Source organism: Urocitellus parryii, chromosome 15 (genome assembly GCF_045843805.1).
Source record: "Urocitellus parryii isolate mUroPar1 chromosome 15, mUroPar1.hap1, whole genome shotgun sequence".
NCBI lineage: Eukaryota > Metazoa > Chordata > Mammalia > Rodentia > Sciuridae > Urocitellus > Urocitellus parryii.
The window spans coordinates 42,567,853-42,582,202 of NC_135545.1; the positions used below are offsets into that span (position 1 = coordinate 42,567,853).

The 14,350-nt window shown below is 44.3% G+C and overlaps 1 protein-coding gene across 3 annotated transcripts in view; it reads right to left on the bottom strand.

Annotated features, from left to right (window-relative positions):
- Nucleotides 1-13,891, bottom strand: part of Ranbp10 (RAN binding protein 10) — a 68,735-nt gene extending 54,844 nt beyond the window's left edge. For 2 of the 3 annotated variants that reach the window (XM_077792907.1, XM_026413228.2), the window contains exons 1-2: nt 13,563-13,883; nt 12,669-12,780 (exon numbers count right to left, since the gene is read on the bottom strand). In XM_077792907.1, coding sequence (XP_077649033.1) covers nt 12,669-12,780; nt 13,563-13,797 — 347 coding nt within the window. In that variant the 5' untranslated portion in view covers nt 13,798-13,883. Of the gene's footprint in view, nt 1-12,668; nt 12,781-13,562 lie in introns of all 3 variants that reach the window. The other variant, XM_026413229.2, reaches the window with a different exon arrangement.
- Nucleotides 13,892-14,350: the final 459 nt, after the last annotated feature.

Sequence of the window (14,350 nt, forward strand, 5' to 3'; positions counted from 1 at the left end):
TTCCAGTTTCTATCTTTCACTACCAAACCACAATGTAAGCTGGAGCTATAAGAAGAGTAACTCTCTTCCCTGTACCCTAATCTGGATTCAGAGAGAAAAGGGCAGCAAACAGGCACTGCCTAGCCAAACCAGATGGAGATTTATCAGACAATGAATGACTTGGAAGAGGAGCAGTCACACCTGTAAGTGGGCAGCAAAAGTCCTCAGGTGAACAAACCCAAAGCAGACGGCTGATCACATAACAGGTCCACCCAGAAGCTGCCACCATCCACCACAGGCAGCCAGAGTTATACTGGGGCTGTGGAAAATGACTTCTTCAGAAAGGAGTGGCAGCTCCTGAGGCCCAGGCTTCACACTATCAACCTTCCTCCCTTCTGCCACATAAGCAAGATTGCTAAACCTGCAGTAACATGGAGACACAAGCACACTTGTCTGCTTAGATTCTTCTTTTTCTCTTTGGTTTTCCAGATTCTCTACAATTGACAGAATTACTTTTACGATAATTAAAAAATCATGTTAGGAACTACTTGATGGCCACATACTAAGAAGATGGTTGGCTCTCACCCTTCTGACTCTCTCTGGATCATCCCAAGGCAACATTTTAGTGATGGGGGACACACTGGAGAACTTGGCTTTCATGGTTGGCTCCACAGTACAACCAGTTCCCTGAGCCTGTCTGTTCCCTGATGATATAAAGTACCTCAGAAGATAATCGCAGGAACAGTCAAAATCCTTGCTGAGCAGTGGATTTGGTACCACCAAGATTAACAAGGCACCTCCTGATCCTGAGCCTATGCTCAGGAGACGCTGTTGCACTGAGATGGACTCAGCTCTAACTGACTGGAGAGTCTTCCATGATCTAAGCAGGCCTGGTGGTATACAGAGGACAGGACCTTAGAAACCAGGTGTGGCAGCCCATGCCTATAATTCCAGCTACTCAGGAGGCTGAGGCAGAAGGATTGCAAGTTTGAGACCAGCCTGGACAACTTAGGGAGACCCTATCTCAAAATAAAATAAACAGGCTGGGAATGTAGCTCAGTGGAAAGCACTTGCCTAGCATGCATGAAACACGGGGTCCAATCACCAGGACTACAAAAAAAGAAAGAAGGAAGGATGAATGGATGAATGGATGGACATACAAACCAGGACCTCTTGACTCTCCAGATATGTACCAAGCTAGAGGGAAAAGAACATTTCTTTGCTGTCCTCTCCCCCCTGTCCTGACAGAGAGAGCTGGGAACACCATACACCGGGGACTCCTCTGATAACAAGTCTGATATTCCCTTCCTGCCTCTGGAAGGGAAGCATCTGAAGAGTTTTAGAGTGATAGAAATACTTCACAGCAGGACTCAGAGATAACACCCCTGACTCTGTGCAGCTGGTCTCATGCACTTCAGCTAATTCAGGCCTTATATTTCAACCCACATCTCAGGTTACCTATCAGAAGAGAGTTGGTCCAAAGTGCTTCTGAGCTTCTTCCCAGCTCTGACCTAGAGACTTCAATTCTGGGCAGAATGTCAATAATGTCTATGTACTACTGCAAATGTTGTATACACAGATGCAAACTGAAAATGAGGAAGACCTTGGAACAGCAATCAAAAAGTCACCAAGAGGAGCTGGGGTTGTGGATCAGTGGTGAGTGCTTGTCTAGCACATGTGAGGCTCTGGGTTCAATCCTCAGCACCACAAAAAAATAAATAAAATAAACGTTTTGTGTCCAACTATAACTAAAAAAAAAAGTCACTAAGAGCATGATGGTGCAAGTCTGTAATCCCAGCAACTTGGGAGGCTGAGGCAGGAGGAACACAAGCTAAAGGCCAGCTTAGCAAGACCCTGTCTTAAAATAAAAAAACAAAGGACCAGGATATAGGTCAGTAGTAAAGTGCTCTGGGTTAAATTCCTAGTTAAAAAAAAAAAAAAAAAGTCACCAAGAAAGGGCTGGGGTGTAGCTCAGTGGTAGAACATTTGCCCAGTATGCATTAGGTCCTGGGTTCCATCCCCAGCACTGCAAACAAACAACAGAAAGTGAAAAGAAAACTTGTAAATAGTTAAAAATATTTGAAAATCATATTTATAATAAGAGTTGATATATAAAATATAAAAATATACAGGATATATAAAATATCCTGTCAGGCACAATGGTGCACATCTATAATACCAGCAACTCAGGAAGCTGAGGCAAAAGGATCACAAATTCAAAAACAGCCTCAGCAACTTTGTGAGACCCTCAGCAACTTAGTGAGACTCTGTCTCAAAATAAAAAATAAAAAAGGACTAGTAAAATGCCCTCTGGGTTTAATCCCTAGTAGGGAAGAAAGAAAAAAAAAATTCCTATAACTCAACAACTTTTAAAAAAAGACAAACAACCCAATTAAAACATGGGGAAAGGACTCAAAGAAGAGACATTTATTCAAAGGAGGTATACAAAAAGGCATGAAACTAGTCATTAGGAAATGCAAATCAAAACCACAGTGAGAGCTGTGGTTGTGGCTCAGTGGTAGAGGGCTTGCTTAGCATGTATAAGGCACTGGGTTCGATCCTCAGCACCACATAAAAATAAATAATATAAAGGTACTGTGTCCATCTATAACTAAAAATTATATTTGAAAAAACACAAAACAGCTGGGCACAATGGATTATGTCTATAATCCCAGCGGCTCGGAAGGCTGAGACAGGAGGATTGAGAGTTCAAAGCCAGACTCAGCAATGGCAAGGTGCTTAGCAACTGAGTGAGACCCTGGGTCTAAATAAAATACAAAACAGGACTAGGGATGTGACGCAGTGGTCCAGTGCCCCTGAGTTCAATCCCTAGTACAAATAAATAAATAAAATTAAAAACCACAAATCATAATGAGTTACCACTCCACACCTAGGATAGCAATATTAGGAAGGAAGAAAGGGAGGAAGAAAGGAAAGACAGGAGGGAATGACATGTAAGGGCAAGGATATGGGGAAATTAGAACCTTCATACGTTGCTAGTGGAGAATAAAACATTGCAGCCACCATGGAAAACCCCTTGGTGATTCCTAAAAAAGTTAAACTTAGCATTATTGTATGACTTAGCAATTCTATTGTTAGGTGTACACCCAAAAGAATCAAAAACAGAGATTCAAACAATAAGTATACCAATGTTCACAGCAGCATTATTCACAATAGCCAAAAGGTTGTTCGACCCAAGTGTCCATTGACAGATACATGGATAAAGAAAATATGGTATGTATATATACAGTGGAATACTACTCAGTCATAAAAATGAATAAAGTTCCTTGTAAAATATTGTCATGTGTATAAAAATACAAAAGATCCCAAAAGTCAAGAAAAGGAATGAATTTCTGAGAGATAGGCCACAACAAGAGAAACCTTGAAAACATTGTTACATAAAACAAATCAGATAGAAAAAGACAACTATTGTAGGAATACCTTTATATAAAGCAGCTAGAATAAGTAAATTTGTAGAGAGAAAGTAAATTAAATTAAATGTAACCACTAGGAGTCAGGCTTGATGGCACACAGCTGTAATCCCAACTACTCAGGAGGCTGAGGCAGAAAGATTGCAATATGGAGTCCAGCATAGACAATTTAGCATGACCCTGTCTCAAAATTTAAAAAAAAGGGGGATGGGGTTGTGGCTCAGTGGTTTGGCAGTAGAGTACTTAGCTACCACGTGCGAGGCCCTGGGTTTGATCCTCAGCACCACATAAAAATAAAGGTATTGTTGGGCTGGGGATGTGGCTCAAGCGGTAGCATGCTCGCCTGGCATGCGTGCGGCCCGGGTTCGATCCTCAGCACCACATACAAAGAAAGATGTTGTGTCCGCCGAAAACTAAAAAATAAATACTAAGAAATTCTCTCTCTCTCTCCTCTCTCACTCTCTCTTAAATAAATAAATAAATAAATAAAGGTATTGTGTCCAACTACAACTAAAAAATAAATATAAAATAAAATAAAAAGGGCTAGGGGTATGGGGATGTACCCCAGTGGTATAACACCCCTGGGTTCTGATAGCACTAACACACACACACACACACACACACACACACAAAAAAAAAAAAAAAACCAGGAGCTGGGAGGAAGAAATAGAAAGTTATTGCTCAATGGGTACAGAGTTTCTGTTTGGGGTTATAGAAATATTTTGGAAATACATGATAATGGTTGCACAACAGTGTGAATGTAATTAATATCACTGAATTGTACACTTAAAAAAGAATAAATGGCAGGGTGCAGTGGCACACGCCTATAATTCCAGTAACTCAGGAAGTTGAGGGAGAAGGATTCTAAGTTCCAGGCTAACCTTGGCAACTTAGCAAGACCCTGTCTCAAAATAAAAAATAAAATAAAAATGCTGGGGATATAGCTCAATGGCTGAGCACCCCTGGATTCAATTCCCAGTACTGATGGAAAAAAAAAAGGGGGTAAGTGGTTCATTTTATGTTACAAATATTTTACCACATATACACACAGAGTCACACCCCTACAGTTCTGCATGCCAGCATGAGCCTCATCTGGTTTTTCCTGATTAGACAAGTAGGGCCCAGGCACAGAGTTCAGTGAAAAACATCAGAATATTTTGTATTATGGCCTCATGTCAGAAATAACAAGTCCCTCTCTGCTAGCACAGAGCAACCGAGAAGAGCAAAGAACATAGTTTACTTTCTATCAACTTCTTAGAAGGAAGGTAGATTTTTATGGGCTAATAAGCCCATAGGCATTTTTAATAATGGTTGCTTAAGTAACATGAACCAATGATTATGGGACTTGAACATTTTAATTTAAGATACATCAATGGGATATCTTCAGACCCACAAAGCTGTGGTAGAAAGTGATAAGGTTTTCAGGAAAAAAAAAAAAATGCAAAGTTCTCAGCCTCAGGGCTGAGTTGGCTCTTGAGGGCTAGGGAAGGTGCGAGCTCTGCTCTTCACCCTCTCAGATGAAAAAAACAATCACCACTGCCTCCACCCCAGATCTCCAAGGAGTTCCTGGAATCCCATCTGACAGTTTCACTTTGACATCTAACACCTTAGCTATAGCTCAGCAGGTTGGCAATTTTGTTCCTATCAGAACTTGTCCCAGATAAAAGAAATCAACAGTCTATACAACAGAGAGGACTCTGAGACAGTGGCTACAAAATAGTTGTAGAGACAGGATCTTGCTGTGTTGCCCAGGCTGGCTTCAAACTCTTGGGGCTCAAATAATCCTCACACCTCCACCTTCCAAGTAGCTGAGACTACAGGCATGCACCACCACACCCAGCTCTATTCTTAAAATATAAAGCATGTTTAGTGTTAAAAGATCCTATGTATTCTTTTATAGTTTAAAAGAAAAATTATCTAAGGACTCTGGTGTAGCTCAGAGGTAGAGTGCTAACCTGAGTTTGATTCCCCAGCACCACAAGGAAAAAAAAAAAAAAAAAAACCTTATCTATAGATCAAAAAAATATGTATTTATTTTTGAAAAAAAAAGAATATAATCATTTGCAGACTCCTGGCACAAAGGCTGTTATGAAACAGCAGTCTATAAAAAATAGTGCACACCAATTTCAGATCCATGGCTTCATAAACTTGGCTGTAACCAGTTCTACTCCGCCAACCATTCCCTCTGCTTCTTTCCTCTTGATTCAGCTCTGAGTTGGCACTGTCTTTGAATCATCTGGGCACAACTACTCTTCTCTTCTGTCTACTTTTCGTCTTCCAATTACCTCTACTCCCAGGGCTGGTAGGTTTCATCCCATGATGAAACTGACCAAAAATTTACAACTGCCTGGTATACTGTACATTGAGAAAAATTCTGGGACTTTGTCTGGACAAGAATGAGTGTTGTTATCAATCAGTAATGTCTGTCACAAAAGCTGAGGGTTGGGCTGGGGATGTGGCTCAAGCGGTAGCGCGCTCGCCTGGCATGCGTGCGGCCCGGGTTCGATCCTCAGCACCACATACCAACAAAGATGTTGTGTCCACCGAGAACTAAAAAATAAATATTAAAAATTCTCTCTCTCTCCTCTCTCACTCTCTTTAAAAAAAAAAAAAAAAAAAGAGCCTTCTCTAAAAAAAAAAAAAAAAAAAAAGCTGAGGGTATGGGGGAGGGAGTATTTCACATTTGCCATAACTGATCTTAAATTAAACTTCCCTGAAATACCAAAACTACCTCTAAGTCCATAAGGGAGGAGAAGACGACAAGTGGAAAAGGGGTGCAAAGGACTTCTTTAGCCACTCCCCCACATCCCTAGACAGTCAAGGGCATTCTGTTCTGGACCCTTGATGAAAAAGGGACCAGCCTCTGCTCTATCACCAAGTCCTCCAGCTTCATTTCTTGCAACACAGCAATGACTTCACATTTTGGTCACAACACAAAAACGCCAACAATCCTGGAGCTACAAAGATGTTTAACATGAAGATTAGGGATGCAGCTCAATGGTAGAGCACTTGCCTGACATGTGTGAGACCTTGGGTTCAATCCCCAGAATTGGGGGGTGGCTGGGAGATAGATTTTAAACAGAATTTCAGGAGAGGGAGAGGGACATCCTGGCACTTAGACACGGTTATTCATCCCTCTCCCAGTGAGGAGTCTTTTCTTTCCAAATTGACCACATGAATCTGCTATACAGCCCTTTATCTCTTTCCAATGGCCCCAGAATAGAAATAGCATATAGTGTCTGCCACCCAAAGCAAAAGGTTCATTCTCTGTGCTCCAGCCTAGTGAGCCCCTGCTTCCCTCCAACAGAGAATCTCCCCTTCCTACTGACCCATTAGAGGAAAGAGCAAATTTCCAGAAAATGAAGAAACAATGGGGGCAGGAGGGGAGATGTGAAGTGAATTCTAGGAATTTCTCTAAAGGCTAATCCTTGACCAACAAAGACCCCAGTTATAAAGAAGCAGCCACACTCTCCACTCTCAGCTCACAGTTGGAGCCTGGCCACATGAAGCAGGAAGATCCCACCAGAAAAGTGGACACCATATAGACTCCAGTTCTCTTACCACATGCCACAGCTATATCCCAGTATGCCCAAACTAGACCAGAGCATTAACCCTCAGCACTGGTAAGCCATAAAATATCCCAAGAGGTTCCAGAGCACAAATATTTCAGTCTCAAGAAATAGCATGGACTGGGGTTGTAGCTCAGGGTAGAGGGCTTGCCTTGCATGGGTTCAATTCTCAGCACCACATAAAAATAAATAAAATAAAGGAGGTATTGTGTCCATCAACAATTAAAAAAAGAAACAGCACACTGTGTTACCTGGGAAGAGACATAGCTCAAAGCTCAGCATCTACCTGTGAGGCCACCAGCTCCAGGGGGGCAGTCAGGGAGAGCTGCCTTGGGCAAGGACAGCAACTATACCTCTGAGCAGTCAGGACAAGGCTTTTGTCAGTCCACAGATAAACACTGAACTTCCCAACAGCAACATACAATACATACACAGTGAACTGAGGGGACCTTGAATGTGGGACCAGCCACAGGCTGTCTCTACACAGGGAGGGTCTGGGCTCAGAGGCTTTCCAGACCAGGAAGGCAGCAAGTAAGATCTTAGAGAGTGACTCTCTAAGTCTCCAGGGAAAATCACTTTGGGTGATCCTGACTCAGGAAAGGAAAATGCTTAGACATAAAATATGAAACCACCAGAGAATTCTATATAAGCAGAGTCCCTTTACCTCTGAGAAGCCTCCCTAGTTATCAATCTTCAGGATCCCTCCCCTATATCTTACCATATGGAAGAAAGGCTAGCTAAGAGAGAGAAAAGAGAACTGCTGGCGCTGGGGATGTGGCTCAGCGGTAGCGCGCTCGCCTGGCATGCGTGCGGCCCGGGTTCGATCCTCAGCACCATATACCAATAAAGATGTTGTGTCTGCCGAGAACTAAAAAAAAGTATAAATATTAAAAAAAAAAAAAAAAAAAAAAAGAGAACTGCTGTAAGAAAACCATGTTCAGGGCCAAGGATCTAAAGCCACTGGACCCCTCTGGATAAAGATCTCAGACAGAGGAGCCTCTACACCACATCAACAGAGTTTTTCCCCAGCTAGAGTCTCTACACACTGTTACTGCCCTCAGGACAAAGTCCATGACCCTTGGCCACAGCACACAAGGGGTTTTCAATCCAGCCCTTGACTACTTCATTCCCTGGGCCCATATCTTCTCATTATTGTTGTGTTTTGACACAGGGTCTCACTATGTTGTTCAGCTGACTTCAAATTTCTGGGCTCAAGCAATCCTCCTGCTTCAGCTTTCTGTAGTAGAGTGCCCCTGAGTTGCTGAGACTACAGGCATGCCTACCTTTGCCTCCACATCTTTTTATACATTGTGTCTTCTGCCTGAAGCATCTGCTCCTCACTTTGTTCACTGGAACACTAATTCCTCGTTCCATTAAGCATCATCACCTCTTATATGAAGCTTTCTCCAGAGGTGAAGGAGGAAATCTGGGCCACCCTGGATAGTACATACACTATCAGCTAACCTTTTCTCTATCATCCCTTGAGGTCACAAGCAGGGGCACATCTGTCTTCTCTATGAACAGACTTCATAACCTGTGGCCCTAGGGTTCAGGCCTGGGGCAAAATAACAAGGGCCTGTCTGCTGTATAGAATGAATGGACAGGGGCTGAGGATGTGGCTCAAGTGGTAGTGCTCTCGCCCGGCATTTGTGCGGCCCAGGTTCGATCCTCAGCACCAGCTACAAACAAAGATGTTGTGTCCACCGAAAACTAAAAAATAAATATCAAAATTCTCTCTCTCTCTCTCTCTCTCTCTCTCTCTTTAAAAAAAAAATAGAATGAATGGATGGACACACTGTCTCTTGCCTAGCCACAGGAAGTCAGCTAAAGGAAGAAGCAATAGCTGGCTAATGATGACCAGAGATCCCTGCTCAGGGGCCCAGCTGCTGAGAACACCCCACCCCTTCTCACACTGTCCAGTGTTCTAGTCCAGGCTTGCTGTTCTTGAGTAGAGCCACCCATCACATGTCAGGAGGCTTCTGCTGCTGGGATGATGTTACAGTCTATTTTGAGGGTCACACTGGAGCATCGGTCAGCTGGGTCAGCCACACCCTCCATGTGTCATCACTAAAAGCCAGGGATACCCACAGGTCTGTAAACTCTGCCTGAAGAAGGTGGTGCCCGACCATGAACCCTCAGCTTAAGGGCCTCTTTGGCTTCCTGGAAAGTTCAACCTGGATGCACCTTATCTCCTGGCACCACTGGCAGGGCTCATATGCCTCCTTACCCCATCAGACCTGCTCTCAATGTTCACAGCTCTGGTGACTCGGTCCCCAGTACCAAAAAAAAAAAAGGACACCATGAGAACAAATGCATTTCTTAAGAACCATGACACTAAAAACTGGATTCATGAAGACTTTCTACAAAGGAGATATATCCAAATCTCAGAAAAACAAGTTTACAAACTCAATGGAACAGTAAGTCAATAAAGCTATAAAGTCAATAAAGCTATTCTGACCATGTATATGCTATTTACCCTGAGATGACAGTGGCCACCACAGCTTTGATGAATGCTGCAAAGACTCTATTATCCCTTTGAAGCATACTGGGGCCTCTACATGACTAAGGTCTGATGAAAAAAAGTTTCTCCAAGGCAACTGCAGTCACTTTATTTCATGCCAACTTCCCTAGCCCCACTAAGCAATGAGCATCTTTCAGTTCTGTCCCCTACCACTGAAATTCTGTAAGCATCCAATAGGACATTCCCTTCCATTAATACAGTGAAGGAATGCAATAGCAGCCACAATGGGGAAAGGCAGTAGCAGCATAAACACTTGTACCTAGGATCAGATAAGGACATCTGACAAGTTAGGCTATTCCATTGCCCATCCTAAGCCCTGCAGCCAGGGTAGGCCACCAAACATTCCAGGGACTAAGGGTTCATCCAAAAAACAGATACATCATCATTTGCTCCAATCAGGCATGGTGGCACATATCTATATTCCCAGTGACTCAGGAGGCTGAGGAAGAAGGAAGGATCACAAGTTCAAAGCCAGCCTCACAACTTAGCAAGACCTTTTGCAATTTAGTGAGACCCTGTCTTAAAATAAAAAATAAAAGGATGGGGGATGGGCTAGGGATTAGCTCCATGATAGAGAGCTTTCCTAGCATGCATGAGGCCCTGGGTTCAATCCCCAGTACCACAAAAATACATTAAAAAAAAAAAAAAGGACTGGGGATGCAGTTCAGTGGTAAAGTGCCCTGGGATGAAAAATAAAATCATTTGCTCCATTCATTTCCTAGAGATACTATGAAGATCAAATCAAATCAGATACCTTGGGAAAGCTACACAGCTGGTTAATGCTTGGGTCATATACCAAACCAGGGTCAGAAATATACCTCTAACACTGACCAGAAAAAGGAAACAAATTGATTAATGTTTTCCTGCCCTATAACTGCTCTTGGCCTTCTCAAAACTATTCTATATGACTGTGGGTGTAGCTCAGTGGTAAAGTGCCTACCTAGCATGCGTGAGGCTCTGGGTTCAATTCCCAACACTGTCAAAAACAGAATAAACCACACCTGATCCATACCAATATCTGGCTATATCTCAACCAAGAAAAGGCTTTTGAGGATTTTATAAAGCAACCAACCACAAGGGGCCATCCATAAGTCACCATCTGATAATGGTCAACTGAGTAGAGAATCACAAGCATACATGACCTGGGACCTTTTAAAACTGAGGTCCTTTTAAACATACATGACCTTGAATCTTTTAAAACTTTTTAAAATGCTGGGGATAGAAGCTGAAAAAGCTGCCCACCTTTTGTTAGTCTTGTAGGCAACACCTACAATCAGACAATTCAACATAACAGAGTCTTTTTCAGCAAGATCCACTTAAAACTGAAATAATAAAAAGCCAGTCAAAGGAATCTAGGTCTCTAAATTAAACATTTCCCTTCTGAAAAGTATTCTTGTTTCTCAAAGATGTTATCTATGGAAAGACTACAGAGAATTGGTCCAGCTGGGCATGGTGGTGCATGAATATAATCCCAGTGGCTGGGGAAGCTGATGCAGGACGATCAAGAGTTCAAAGCCATTCTCAATAACTTAGCAAGGCACTAAGCAACTCAGTAAGACCTTGTTTCTAACTTAAATTCAATAAAGGGCTGGGGATGTGGCTCAATGGTCAGTGCTCATGAGTTCAATCCCTAGTACAAAAAAAAAGTGAGAAAGTAGTCTATTTCCCTCCCTGTAATTTTAAGGAAGATCTCTCAATTTCTTAAGCAATGAGAACCAGCATCAAAATCCTAGTCAGTACTATAACCATTTTTGAGTTACTTATTTTAAAAAGCCATTCTATTTTTTTTTTTTTAGTTGTAGGTGGACACAATACCTTTATTTTTTATTTATTCATATGTGGTGCTGAGGATCGAACCCAGCACCTCACACGCACTAGGCATGAGCTCTACCACTGAGCCACAACCCCAGTCCCATTTTTAAGAAGCCATTCTCATTCACACTAATTCAAGCAAATTAAATATATATTCTTCTATTAGAGGGTGGCACAGGAAAATTAAGGCTCTAGAGCCCTCCAACAAATATAAGTTTTTCCTATCTGTTAACAACTAGATGGGGATAAAAAGTGAAAGATCCAACAACTTCCCATGATTAGAATCTCAAAACCATCAAATGCTAGGATTAAAAGCAGCTTAGATGGTGGCCTAGCTCCCCAGAGTGTACATGAGAAGACTGGAGTCCCAAGATCTATCCAAATCCTCAGAGCCCTGCCAGGTGGGGGAGTTACAGCTTCCCTGAAGCAGGCTAGGCTCTTACTCTGGCAGTCCTACCCCAGCACAGTCCCTTGGGCAGGCATTTTGCACACACAAGGGAAACAGTTCCTAGGAGAGAAGAATTATTCTAAATGATAGGAAACACAAACTCAGGGTCAGCAAGGAGGTCACTGGTAGGGTTAACAAACTTCCCACACCAAACCTAAGGTCTGATGAAGAAAGTTTCTCCAAGGCAATTGCAGTCACTTTATTTCATAGTTTAAATACTTTAAACATAGCCACTGGAAAAAAAAGGAAGAGTGAGAGAAAAAAGAGATTGAAAAATGTCCCCTCTAATATCCTGTGTCTGCTTAAATCACCCTAAAGTAAGGAGTCTCCCTAGTGCTGACTTTAATAAGGACCTTCCTAAAGCTGGTCCAACTGGTGTTCAAGTCCCTAGACTGAAAAACAAGTTTATGAGCAGCAGGTCACCTGATTCTGACCATGTATATGCTATTTACCCTGAGATGACAGTGGCCACCATAGCTTTGATGAATGCTGCAAAGGCTCTATTATCCCTTTGAAGCATACTGGGGCCTCTACATGACTAAATCCCATAAAAAGGAAACCTGGGTGGGAAAGAAGGGAAGACACAAACATCATGCCCTGGTGGGAAAAACCTCATTCTGGACACTGAATTGTTAATGAAAACTTGTTACTTGTGTCCCTGATTTGTGAAATATGTGATTACATCATCACTAAAAAAAGTTCCCTGTTTTACCCACAATGTGCCTACTTGCTGTCAAGGCCCACTGCTTAGACTTGAACATTGCCCACAGTCAAGGGACAGAGGCAGCCCAGACCCAAGTGGCTTAGCAGATTCATATCAGTCATAAATGTCAGCCAGGAGAACCCAAACTCTGACCACAGAGAACAACCCAGTGTTGGGGACAAGAGAGTGGTAATGAGAGACTTACCCATCTCTTCCTTTGCTGACAATCTTTACTTCAAAGTAATAAATACCACAGGCAGCAGGTATGGGATGGGTGGCACGCACTGAAGCTGCATCTTTGTGATTTTTGCCATGACCTAAAGGGAGAGGGCAAGGAATAAATTTCAGCAGAAGGAAATAAAAATGGAAGGCTCATTCTCTCTGCTCCACGGTAACTTCACCCCTCACTGGCCAGAGTAAACCCTTATGCAGTCCAAGGAATAATTAAACAACTGAGTAAATAGATAAACCTCCCACCTTTGGCTCACCTCCTCCTGAGACTAGTTGCCTGACTGAGCCACATTCCCCCATAACAACAAAACAAGGGCACAGTCAATGTGGATCCATGTGAGAGATGCCTGAGTGCAACTGGCAGTCTCTCCACAATCCAGGCAGCCCACCTGAGACACCAGGGGAAGGAGGAGACAGACTAGGAAGTCATTCCCACCAACAACTTTAGCACAGAACCCCAGGCCCAGTCCGGGATGACTGACAAGCAGGCCAGTCCATGCACTACTGGCTAATGGAGAGGGATGTTATCGCCTCTTTTTGCCCGACTCCTGAAACAAAGTGGAAAAGGGCTGAACTGGAGTTGGAGACAGCCCAGGACAAGCAAGGAGGCCCTAAAGTGAAAGGTCCAGCTCAGAACTGGTTTAGACACCTGTTGCAGTTATTTTGACGTTGGGTGTCTCAGGGCTGAGCAAAGCAGGCAGTCAACCCTCGGCCTGGTCAGCTCCACCACTCTGGACACTCCGCAGGGACGAAGGCCTATCTTGGAGCCCCAAGGCAGATACAGGGACGTGATGCAGCAGAGGCCAAGCAACACAGCTGCCCTGCGGACACTACGGACTTATCCTCCTGGGATCAGACAGGCCGATACCTTTGTAGTGGACGCGGAGGTTGCCCTGGGAGAGGCCGATGTAGTTGTACTTGTCCTTGGGGCTCCAGGAGCGCGGCAGAGGCGTCTCGTGCTGGTTGACCGCGGGGTACAGGCGCTGCAGGCGCCGGCTCAGCTCCTGCTCCCCGGGGGATGGCAGCCCACCCGCAGCGCCCCCGCCAGAGGAGTCTCCTGCCTGAGGGCTCCCAGCTCCCGGGTCCGCCGTCGCCGCCGCCATCTTGGAGGGAGCTGCTATTGTGTCACTGGGGGCGGGGAGGAGCGCGACCAGATCCGCCCAGCTCAGCCAATGGCTCGCGAGCCTCCCGGGGCCTCAGGGAAACTGAGTCCGAGTCGGGCACTTCTCTTTGGACACTGCCACGCCTCACCACATTTTGGACTGCATCTCCCACAATGCAGAGCTCCACAGGGGCGAGCCAATGCGGGCTGAGAGGGAAATTCGGGAGATGTAGTACACACCTGCTCCGTCCTAAGGCTGTCCAGCTGAGACTCCAGGACCCCGAAAACTACAATTCCCGCAGACAAAGCGGCCTCCGGCCTCTCGGCTCTCCTTCCTCCCCTGTGGTCTCTGCTTATCTCCCTGACTCAATTCTGTCGCTAATGTCAAACTTGCTGTATTGACTGTCTCCCAGGGCACCCTGTGCCCATGTCGAGTCCACCCTAACTTCTTGGTCTTCCTCCGAGCCCGCGGTCGCTGGACTGGGGGCGTGGCAGAGGTCGGATCCCGCCCTCACCGCCGGGCTGCTGGGGCCTGGTCGCCATGGCAACAAGCT